The sequence below is a fragment of the Notamacropus eugenii genome, chromosome 4 (genome assembly GCF_028372415.1).
Source record: "Notamacropus eugenii isolate mMacEug1 chromosome 4, mMacEug1.pri_v2, whole genome shotgun sequence".
NCBI lineage: Eukaryota > Metazoa > Chordata > Mammalia > Diprotodontia > Macropodidae > Notamacropus > Notamacropus eugenii.
The window spans coordinates 269,707,075-269,719,479 of NC_092875.1; the positions used below are offsets into that span (position 1 = coordinate 269,707,075).

At 34.4% G+C, this 12,405-nt stretch overlaps 1 protein-coding gene and 1 long non-coding RNA gene across 2 annotated transcripts in view; one reads left to right on the forward strand and one right to left on the reverse strand.

The window, feature by feature from the left end:
* LOC140501228 (uncharacterized) overlaps window positions 1-10,861 on the forward strand; it is a 72,945-nt gene extending 62,084 nt beyond the window's left edge. Inside the window, exon 3 of the long non-coding RNA XR_011966104.1 lies at window positions 10,788-10,861. This is a non-coding gene — a long non-coding RNA (uncharacterized lncRNA). The remainder of the gene's footprint in view (window positions 1-10,787) is intronic.
* ST18 (ST18 C2H2C-type zinc finger transcription factor) overlaps window positions 1-12,405 on the reverse strand; it is a 153,099-nt gene that overhangs the window by 19,452 nt on the left and 121,242 nt on the right. The window contains exons 16-19 of the mRNA XM_072604580.1: window positions 10,936-10,998; window positions 10,754-10,834; window positions 6,928-7,149; window positions 2,873-2,961 (exon numbers count right to left, since the gene is read on the reverse strand). Of these exons, the coding sequence (XP_072460681.1) occupies window positions 2,873-2,961; window positions 6,928-7,149; window positions 10,754-10,834; window positions 10,936-10,998 (455 nt within the window). The remainder of the gene's footprint in view (window positions 1-2,872; window positions 2,962-6,927; window positions 7,150-10,753; window positions 10,835-10,935; window positions 10,999-12,405) is intronic.

A 12,405-nucleotide genomic window follows, 5' to 3' on the forward strand; every position in this document is an offset into this window, starting at 1 on the left:
CTGATGACAAAAATTCAGCAGGATAATACAGTCTCACAGGACGAAAAGAAATGAGTCCTTGAAAATTTATGAATACAATGTCAGGGAAGACAAAAGTGTCCCTAGAATTGTCCCATTTGGGGATCTTTAGGATTTGCACTTTTTTACACTTTACTCTCTTGCACCTTTATTTAATGCTGCTATATCCTCTGTGTATCAACCATTGGCCTGTACTCAATATGCCTGATACTAATCCTAACGTCATCTCAGGTTATCATTTTAAATGTCAGGCAATAAATATATATCAAGTGCCTACTATGTGCCAGGCACATAAGTAGATGAGTTATGAGAATAGAAACAAAGGGAAAAGATCGTTTCTGTCCTCAAGGAGCTCAAAATCTAAAGGAATGTTAAATTCTAATAGGATATCTAATAAACCTTAAAAGAAAAGTAACTAAGATAAAAAAGCTCACTTTTTTGTGAAGTGAGGGATTCTAGATCAAATCAGTATCTTCCTGAATATTTATTTCTTCATATCCATAAAGGATTTGGATAGCAGTAGCTACAAGGACACTACAGTAAATTGTTAGGATTACTCAAGTTTTCATTTCTATGAGAGTTCAAAAGCTTTTCAGCTATAATCTAATATCCATGATGGGCAGCTTGGTAGTGTAGTGGATAAAGTGCTGGGCCTGGAGTCAGGAAGACTCATCTTCCTGAGTTCAAATCTAGTCTCAGATATTTACTAGCTGTATGACTCTGGGCAAGTCACTTAACCCTGTTTGCCTTAGTTCCTCATCTGTAAAATGAACTGGAGAAGGAAATGGCAAACCGCTCCAGTAACTTTGCCAAGAAAACCCCAAATGGGGTCACAAAGAGTTGGACATGACCTAAATGACTGAACAACAGTAACAATATTCATAGCAACCATGTGATATGGGCATGAGAGATGTTAGTTTTCATTTGAAAATGAGGATATTGAAGCACAGTAAAATCAAATAACTTGCTGAAAACAAATAACCAAGGTCTACTGGTGAGTGAAGTTAGGTGTTATGTTTCCAATTGTCAAAGACTATTTATTGAATGCTTGCAATATAATAGGTATGACATTATGTGCCGGAAAATACAAAGACAAGAAGGAAAACAGCTTCTGGCCTCAAGAAGTGTACATTCTACTGGAGAGAAACAACATGAACCAGGAGAAGCAAATACAGTAATGTAATTTCTTTGAAGGGAAAGGATCAGCATAGGTCTCATGGGAGAGGTGACACTTAAGTTGGTCCCTGAAGGAAGGTAAAGATGCTAAGAGTTGGAAGTGAGGAAAGAGTACATTCCAGACATGGAATGGACCAAGTTTAGGCAAAGTTATAGAATACTGCATAGAGAAGAGTCCATAAGTCACTTGGGCTGGATCAAAGAGTGTTTGAAAGAAAGTAATATGTCATAAGTCTAGAAATGGAGACAAAAACCACATTGTGAAGTACTTTAACTGTCAAACAGTAAAGTTTGTAGTTTATCCTACCCTAGAAGTTCTTGTGCTTCAGAATGATTTTATTAATTTAGTTCTTCAAAGGTGGAGGAGGTATTAGATTTTTTTCATTCAGTGTAGGCTTACTAATGTACTCAATGTAACATATATCTTTGCATTTCTGATACAAGTCATTTGTGTGTTTAGCTGACAGTTTTAAATTTATCCATACTTTTTTGATTTTGGGAAAACACAGGAATGAATATTGATTATTGGTTAACTTGAAGGGAAAAAATTAACATTACCTAGCCATCTGACTAAAAATTTAATATTCTCCTGTTACTAAACAGGAAAAATCCCATAAAAACAAATGATATGTATAGATCAACTCATCAAATACGTATTTGATTAATAATTTAAAATATGAATATTAGGGACTCAGAAAAAGAATGTGAGGTGAGAATGTAAAGAGTAGATAGCATGACTGAATACAAACTAGTTATATCCTTTAGAGTGTTATTTACTTATTTTTTAAGCATTCTAACAGTTGAGAGAATAGACCCTACACTAAGCATCAAGAGGATCTATTCTTTGCCCTACATGGGTAATACAAACTCTTTCAATAAGACTTTCATGAGCACATATCAAGTGGCAAATAAGTCTTCCAAGATCGTACTTTCACTGTGCTTTTGTTACACTCTCAAACAGGCTGAATTAAAGCCTCTGAAGGGAAACCCTAGGACATAAGCACTCTATTCCCCTCAAGTGCTTTTTTTCGGATACTCTATATCTTTCTCTACTTTTTTTTAAAAAGCTACACATCCAGCCAGATTAGTAAGATTGAATGATACTTCCTAGGAAAATCAAGTAATAGAGCATTTCAGGGTAATTTCCTGCTTTATATCATTCACAGATCAATAAAATAATCAAAATCTCCAGAGGAAAAGAAATACTTTGCCGTTGTTTCTCAAACATTTCAGGAGAACGATCTGTGCAAATGGAACATACGAGATAACATTAAATAGTGCGCCTTTGCTATCGAAATACTCAGGAATCAATGACAGATAAAAATTCACCAGAAATTCATCCCTAAATATGATAGGAGACAAACAATGAGGAATAGACATATGGTTTGGTTACTCTGAAACCCATCTAGAATTGATCCTGAGGGGTAAAAATACTGTGGATTTTCTTACTTGTGTCCATTTCCCTTAATCCATTGTGCAAAATGACCATGCCTTTCTATTCCTGAGGCTTTTAGGGATGAAAAAGCAAAGACATGGAGAAGCTGCTTTTTGTATATTTATCATTCTGAGTTGAAATTATGGAAAATTGACTGTGGAGGCAAAGACTATACTTTCCATTCAATAAAAAGAGAAACCCATTTTGACAAAAGATATCAAGAAAAGATGCCGATTATCTTACCACCACTTGCTTTAAGCTTGATAGTCATTAGTTCTTCTGAGACTTTGCCCTTTTTTATGGCTTGTGCATTTAGAGGACATCCAGACAAACTGTGAAAAATAGAAGATTAAGCCAGTGTTTGAACATGAAGTCATTTTATTTGGTTGTACTATAATTTTTTTATGTATGTCTCAAGATGCCACTGTTACTGTGCTCATTTTTTTGCTGTCATAATTCCATTTCTACAAAAACTAAGGAGAAAAAACTGCTACATTTTCAAAATATTTGCCATATTGTTTTTTAAACATATGAATACCACATATAAGTATATATATGTGTATATATATATATATATATGTATGTATAAAGGATAAAGAGCTGACTTTGATACTTGCCCATAGTTTCATTTCTTTTGTTAAAAATTAAAAATGCTGGACATGTATTTTAAACCACTATTTGGTAACTGGCAGTTGATTTCCTACAATTCAGTTATGGATTATGAATTCAATTTTTATAAATAAATTCTATCAGCACAATTGTGTCTGACAGCTCCAAATATGAACACTAGTTTCATTTTTCTTCATAGTCATTCAAATACCTATATTATATAAAAACAAAACAAAACAAAATATCATCACATTGGGGGTTTGCTTTAACATTTACTTTCATAAAAATAGGGACCCGCTCTAGAATTTTGTGTCATTCTCTTGGCATTCTGCTTGTTATATATTAGAAAACAGTCCTATTTACAAAATTTCCAATTTCATTGTCATAGCTTGCAAAATTATGGTTGACCAGTTTCCAAATTCAGTTAATTTTTATCAGTTTTGTTTAAAAAGTGCTAATCACATAACTAAACAAAACTTAGTTTTCTATGAGCTTGGTGTCACAATTATTTGGTTACAAATATACGCTAATTTTATAATTTATAATTTGCAATGTTTTTATAATTTATAACTTTTTATAATTTAGTTATAACTATACAAATGAATAATTAAAAACCTAAGTTAAAAATTTAAACGCATTAATAAGAATTTGAAATTCACATTTTGATAGAACTTCAGTTAGAATTCAACTCTTAATTCATACTTAAGACTGAAAACTGCCATGAAATGCAAAATGCTGGGAAATTATATTTGGAGAAAACTCTAGGATAATCTAAATTAATACAGAAGTGACATTTTCCCCAATTTCAAATACCATAAGAAATTAAACTGATTTTGATCTTTTGGGGACACAACAGTTGTAATACAAATAAAGAGGTTCTGGTACAAGATGATCCGTGATTATTTATTTATTTTTTTATATTATTTATTTTGGATTTCATAGTGTCAAAAATTATAAAAAAAATAAAGTGGACTTTTGAACTATATTCTCCCAGTTCTCAAGGTTTCTCCCATAACTATGCTGAATACCATTTAGTAGACATTAGGTTTTCTGTGCTTCTTTAGCAGGTTTATCTTGTTTTATGCAAAGGATGAGTTTCTGAAAAGTTGATTATAAGTTTTAAGTAGAATAATATTGTATTGGATTAAGGAAATGGTTGTTTAAATCCATTTAATAACATGAACAGTCTTTTTGTAGAAGGAATCACCAACCTTCTCTCAATGTGTTTTCTTTAAATGTTTGTATATTTGAGTTTATTTTTGTTATAGCTATGTTCAACCCATGGTATTGGTACTCACTGGATGTATAATAGTGAATTGAGTCAAAGCCTTACCACAACTTCAGAATTGAGTTTGTTGCTGTAAGGAAGGGAAGTTTCAGCCTTATCTCTGCTACTTGGCATTTTGTATCTTTTCCAGACTAACTTTCAAAATAGTAACTGATTTGCTCAGAATATTTTACTCTTCTCAAGGAAGGTCTTTACATTTGATGTAAAGAGGATCTGTTTACTAGGAAGTCTCAAGCAAATTTGTTTAATTGTGGGATGATATTAAGAGAAGCCTACAATTCACAGCTCTATTAGTTCTGAAGTGATGTGATTATTTATATCCTTGCAGGTTAAATTTAAAAATGCCATTTGTCTACACAAATAATAAATTTTATTAGCTGAATAAGTACTCTAGATTTGACACTGAAGATTAATTTTAATGTTTTAAAGGTTCATATTAAATTAATACAATATTAGTATCAGGTACAGTATATGTTGTTACCTGTATTTTTTTAAAAGATGGCTGAACAGAAATGGCGTTCACATTCACATTGTTATGCTTTGGGATATGAATGTACAGCTTTATCAAGAAAATTTCATTCTTAGGACTTAAATTCTCATGTGGAATTTATAACTCCCCTCTGGAATCAATCAATGTAAGACTTCCTTTCTCTATGAATATATCTGGTTTTGTATATATGTATATACAACGTATTTATAAATCCAAACCTTGAGAAGTCAAGTTTTCAAGACTATGTCACCTAGCACACTTGGTTGTCAAATGTTGCTTCTGTATATAGAATACTGATTCAGATTCAACATAAAACTATATATAGTATGAAGGATTTAATTAGCATTTGAAAATCAACTGCCAAAAGACAGTTTTTTTAAACATAGTTAATAATATAAGTTTCCATAAGTAGGTTGCAGTGCTTTCAGCTTGAGTCAATAAGGGATTCATTTTCTGGCACCAGCATTTTAGTTTTAGAGTTGAACTAAATGTCCACAAGGCAGAGCTTTGCCAAATTCCTATAATGCCACTAAGTATGACATTTTACCTACTTTTTTCACTAAAGTTTCTTTTTTTGGGGTTTCAGTCAACATCTGTACACAATGACCCATTCTAGTATTGCTAGAAGTAGCAATACTGGACATTTGGATTGATAATAACAATAACAAAATACCAATAATAATAACAACTAATTTTTGTGTGGTGCTTTAATGTGTACAAAGCATTTTATTTATGTTACATAATTTTGATTCTGTAACTCTATAAGGTAGGTGCTATCTTATCCCCATTTTACAGATGGGGAAATGGAGGCACAGAGAAGTTAAGTGACTTTATCAGGGTCATATAGTTAATATCTGAGGTCTTCCTGATTTCAAGTTTAGTTTTCACTATTTCCGTTACATCACCTAGGCAGTCTTGTGTTTCTGACCCTTGAGCAGAATCACAGGAACACATGCTCATCAAATACTCACTGTCTTTTCACCAAGGAGTTGGAAGAATAACATCTCTTACAGGAAACCTTCCCCAACTCCTCTTAATTTCCCTTGGTTAATTACTTCCTATTTATCCTGTATGAACTTTGCTTTGTACATATATTTGCTTTCTTGTTTTCTCTCCATTAGATTGCAAGCTCATTGGCTGGAACTCTCTTTTGTCTCTTTTTGTATCCCCAGTATTTAGCACAGTGCCTGGCACATATTAGGTGATTAATAAATGTTTACTAATTGATTACTAAAATGTTCAAAGAGGCATTCAGGTGAGGACAAAAACAATTCATGAAAATTTGTCAAGTAAGGTTTTTTAAAAATTTTACTTCATTCTGATAATGATCTGTAGCACTTATGCCATCTACTATCAGGGATAGAATATTGAGCCTCATCATATTCATAACTGCAAAACAAATATATGTGTTTGCCTATGATCTGGTCATCCCACAGTGTTGATAGAGTGAGAAAATACGTAAAGTGAAAATTTGCAGTTACATGAACATTCTTGAGAAGTTATCCAAGTCATTCCACTTGATTAATACAAGTAAAGACACACATAAATATCAACATAATTTTAAAACAGGAAAAACAACCTGATAGATAGTAGATAATAGAAAATATATGGTAAATAGTATGGTAAGAAAAAACCCCTGCAAAATAACAACAATGCATTTCATGTTTTGAGTTCATCTCTCTGCTAAGATTTAAATGCCTAAGTCAAGACAGCAAGCGTTTATTACGTACCTACTATGTGCCAGGTACAAGGTAGAAAAATAGTACTGTGCCAAACACTAGATAGCAGATTAGCCACTGCTTTGTCTCTTTTAATTCCTTTTTAAGATCATACTTTGCCTATTTGACAACCAGTATAGTTTCAGTTCAATAACAACAAAAACAACAATAACAAAAACCAAAGGATAGATACCTTCTATGGGTGACAAAAACATTATTTACATGGCCCAGTCCGTTGCAGCCTGGCAGGGGACAATGTGGTAGCTCTTGTTTGTTCAATTTCCAGGACAATGAGGACCCATTGAGGGGATTCTCCTTCTGTCTTTTGGCAGCCAGAGGACAACCAGAAGCAGTACGATGTGAAGTGTATTTACCTGATATGTGACCTTGACCATCACATCCCAATACAGGACATCTAGAAAATGCAACAAAGATAATCCTCACTAAGGGACTAGTAGCAATTTTCTTTCTAGCATGAACATGATTTACTGGGAAAGGGTTAAGAAAAGTAGTAAAACCATACATCTAATAGACTTATAGAATATCAGAGTAGAAAGGGACCATATGGTACAGTAAATCTCATTTTACAGAACAGGAAACTGAGGCCCAAAAAGGTGAAGGGTCTTGCCTCTAGTCATATTGATAATGAGTGGCAGAATCAGAACAAGCCCTCTACTCTTCTTGCTTTTGAGAAGCATCTTAAAATGATTTTTTCTAGCTGAGAAAAAAAAACCTTTTTCATTTATATCAATAGGAAAGGATTTATTTTTTAAAAAAGAATGATGAAAAGGTGAATTTGTTTTCCAGAAGTCAGAGAATATCAGTGTGTGACTGTGTGATTGTGCAGGACTCTCTTCCATTTTGGTTTAATTTTCTGTAAAATAATGGCTGATCTCCATCAGTGCGTTGTTGTGGGGAATAAGTAATATTACTGTACTTGATAAAACGATACAGAAAAGCTGCATTTTTGTATTTGTCCTTTGTTCTCAAAGAGGATCATAATATCAGGATGATGACATGATTTGCAGTTGATTTTGATTTGAAGGAAGCAGGGCTGTGCAGGTCACCAGCCTCACTTTCTCCTCCAGAGCCTTCTGGGTCCAGTGGCCAGATATTCATCAGGACAGACTAGAGATGGCTCAGGATGTAATGGGAGACCCTGGCCATTTTAGGCTAAGGTCTTTTCAGCTTCTCACTTTGAGTGAGATTACACCCATTCAATGAATAGACCTCTTTAAGTAAGTATGCAAGGGATGGCCCTTTTAATAAAAAAAAAAATTAAACCAAAGGGGAAGACTCTTAGGGTTCCCGGGTAAAAGAGAAACAGTTACTATTTAGTATTTATATTCACTCTGTGCTAGGCAGTTGGGAACCTGTTGTCCAATCTATGAGCTCCAGAGTGAAACGGGCTTAAGACTTGGTCTTTGAGCAAGAAATCCAGCCAGTAAACCAAAAGGAGAAAAGGCAGCTTTTGGCTGCATATTTACTTTCTTTTGTAAAATCAACTTTGTCCATGAGTGGACTCATAATATTCCTCCACAACGGACTCACAACTTCACAGAACAAATCCTCCTACTAAAAGGATTTGTTCTGTAAAACTTGGACTCAGTCAAAAGGCTGTACCTAAGGACCTGGAGGGTCACATGGGGCCTCGAGGCTGCGGGTCCTCTATCCCTGCTCTAGACTTTAATTTGTCCTAGGCAGATATATTGTACAGCAGGTTGCTAGATGGTGCCATGGAAAGAGCACAGGACCTGGAGTCAGGAATACCTGTGTTCAAATTCAGCCTTACATACAGCTTTGTGACCCAAGGTAAGTCACTCAACCTCCACCCCTTAGTTTCCTTATGTATAAAATGGGGATAATAATAGCACGCATCTTCTGGAGTTGCTATGAAGATCACATGATTTTATATGTATAACTCTCTCTCTATTCACATACGTATTTAACTCTGTAAACTTTAAGGTACAATAAATACTAGCTATTATCATTGTCCTAATACACACTAAAAGCATTTGAGATATCCAAACCTATTTGTTGTTTTATTTAAATAACAACTCATATTTTAAGATTTGCAAAATACTTTGTAAACAAGAACTTTAAGATGTAGGTAACACAAGTCTTTATATTTTACAGATAAAACTGCAGCCCAGAGAGGTTGAGTACTTGCCTAGGTTTATCAAGCTAATATGTATCATCCTTGGGTCTTCTAACTTCATATATAACACCTTTCCACTACAGTATGCTTCCTCTTCATTTGTCTCAACAGTTTCAAATGGTGGAGAGAACCTTGTATTCTTCAGTTGATTTGGGACTTTTGTCCCACCTTTTCACACTACTGAGTGCTAGAATTTGGTTCTTTATTTTTGGCTCTATTGCCCTTTGATTCAAAGGAATGCTATGAGTCCAGAGAACATAGTCAATAACATTTTCTTCCAATGATCGGAATTATGAGATGCTATAAGAACTGAGAAAACATTAAGGAGCCCTAGGTTAGCCTGTTTCTGCCATAACCTATTTACTCCAAGCTGAAGAAAACAGTTGATAAAGGGAATCTTTGTAGGAACAATAAAGCAGTTATGAATTAATGGAATTAAAAAAAAAGCAGAACTGAGAAACAAATTCAGGATGGGAATGAGAAAAGAGGAAAATGAAATGTCAGAGAATGGGTAACGGAATGGGTGACAGAAGAGGCAAAGGATATATTTTAAGGGAAAATGTTTCTAAGCACAAGGCCTTTCATGGCAACTCAGTGACCCTTTTCTACATACTCTCCCTTTGGAAGTCTCTTCTGTTTCTATGACATGGTATTACTGAAAATGATGCAATCGGGGAATTGGACTTAATGCAAAGTCTTGAAGGAGATGGTTTGTATTCAAGCATATATGTCACTTTTAAAGTCCACCATTTTGGGAACTTTTAAGAAAATGGAATTAGATTTAGAATTTCCCTTTTGTTTGAATCCAAATTCCAGGGTAAAGTGTTGTGATATTTACGGTGAAATAACAGTTTTTCAATGTTATTTTAAAATAAACAAAGGTACAGTCCCAAACTCATTATTTTCTTTGTATTTAAAGAACTTTAAATGTTGTAGGTATGACATTATTTTTCTCAAAACTCCAAGACCTACCCCCCCCCCAAATCTAACATCACATTAATTTCAAGTATTCTTAGTAGATATTTAACAGACTTTGATTAAAGAAAAAATTTGCCCCAAGATTTTACATGGTTTTCACTTATATCCCACTTGAAAGCAAAGATCCTTTTCATGTCACTTTGTGTGAGGGCAAGCAAAGTAGGATCTTTTGCTGTTTTCGTTTATACCAAGAAGTATAATGCCTCTGAATAATGTGATTAAGGAGGACTTTTTTCCCACTCATTTTTGGGCCTGGGAAGATTTGTAGGAAGGTCCACAACTTTTGCTAATAAGGCACTGGTTCTCAGGGGATGTGATGACCTCTGGCTCTATAAAATGTATAAAGACTCTGAGGTGCAGTTTTACTTTGGGGCTTAGTTTTTGGAAGAAGGTTTATGTACCAGATGAGAGACTCAGGGAAGCCACTATACAGCCGTCTGGCTTTGAAAATTCAGATGTCAGTGCTTCCCTCTCTGGTAACTATGGTCAGATAGTTGGACCTGTCTGTTGATTTGTGATATATGTATTGATTTTGGTCAGAAAGAGGAAGATCTTTGATTTCTTTGATTTTTGATTTCTATTGATCTTTGATTTCTCTATTTTTCTCTGAAGTTCAGGGTGCTGACTCCCCTCAACTAGGTGAATGATATATGTGCTTGATTAAAGGAATGATATATGTGCTTGATTAAAGTGATTATTGACCCCTCAAAAGTTGCCTTTCCTTTCAGAGAAGCAGATCAAAGAACCTGTGGTAGCAGACCCCCCTGTGTATGTTGGGGGTGCTTACTGATATACTTTCCCATAAAGATTTCCACTTTAAAAGGATAAATTGTAAGGAAGTACATTTATAAAATGTTCCTTTGACCTTAATCATTGTACTTACTTAAGTTCTGGATCTTCTTTATCTTCCTTGGTAGGAGTTACTTTGACACCACCTTTCCTGGCACGGGGGCAACCAGACAAACTGAAAGATATACCCAGGAGAAAAAAAATCAAAAGGTAATTTTTGTTTTTGCTTTTGGTGGATAATGTCACATTCCTTTCTCCCAACATAATTAATCCTACCTTCTATGGGAAGCATAATTTCCAGTCACATGTCCTGAACCATCACAACCAGGGGTTGGGCACCTAGAATATATATAAGGGAAAAGATTATTTTGTTAAAATGGAGCTCGACTTAAGTAGGTCTTCAACTAAAAGAGCAACCCAAGTCTTGTTGTTTAAATGAAATTAATTCCTGATTAATTTTCTCTCTTCATAACATACATTTCAAAATAAAAAATTTGCTTTGAGTCAAGATAGGCATGTTAGTAGCAGTTATTAAGTGCTTTTCATAGTAGCTATTTTTATTAAAAACACACAAATCCCCCAAAATGATATATGTACTAGAAAGTATGCTGAAATCAAAGTCCCAAGATTTTGATCAGAGTCCTGACCTTGCTTTAGGTACTAACTCTGTGACTAATAGCAAGTCCCTTTATCCCCTCCAAGCCTCAGTTTCCTGATCTGTAAAATAGATAAGAATAATTATACTTGCACTCTCTGCCTCACAGAGGTACTCTTAGTAACAAATACGGTAAAGTTCTGTGGAAATTGAACTGCTCTCATTGCTTCTGTGCTTTTGAATAACATCCATATATACACAAGTCCTGCATTCTTGAAACAACAAAGCTTTCAAAATTTGTTTTATGTATCATTCATTTTCTGAGGCTATAATGCAGACATAGTACATTAACTATTTCAAAGGCTCTATAGCATCTCGTGAAACTCTGCACACTAATATGATTAAAAATAAACCTGGGTAAGTACTAAGTATACCTTTTGGCTTCAATTAAATGGCAGTTCTAACATACTCAACCATTGCAGGGATTCAACCTTCATATTAGTTTGAGGAGGGTCAAAGAAGATGAAAAAGACCTATGAGCTGCCACCCTGATCACAATATACCCCAATCCAAAAGTTGGTGAAGGTATTTACTTGGCTTCTTCTCTCCTGTGGCCTTTCCCTCCATTTCCTTTCCTTAACTGATCTTTCCTACCTGAGCTCTAACCTTAATGTCATCCTCTTCCCAATCTCTACAGTAAAGAGGGATGCCTCTGCTATTTTTGCCTTCCCCCCTACAATGTAGTATTATTTTTTTTGTTGTTTCAAATATGGTGATACAGATAGGGGTTATAGCAAAGCTTGAATGTAACACAAAGGGCAATGATTCCACCCTCCTTTTTATAGCTAAACTTTTACACTTTTACAGGGATGCCTACCAAATCTGATGTCAATGTCAAACCTTTTCCAAAGAGGAATTTGGCTATTTCTCTGTCTAGAAGAAAAGGACTATTTTTTGAGGATATAGTATAAAAGCAACCAAAGCTCAGTTATCTTACACCAGAAAACTTGCAACTTGTCCTAATCCAACTATTTTTGGTCATTTTTATTCTATTTCACAGAGAAGGCTAGTAATGCTAGTTCTCCTTTATTAATGATTTTACTAAAATAGTGGTTTACCAGCATGTTGTAATTATAGTATGTATAATACAA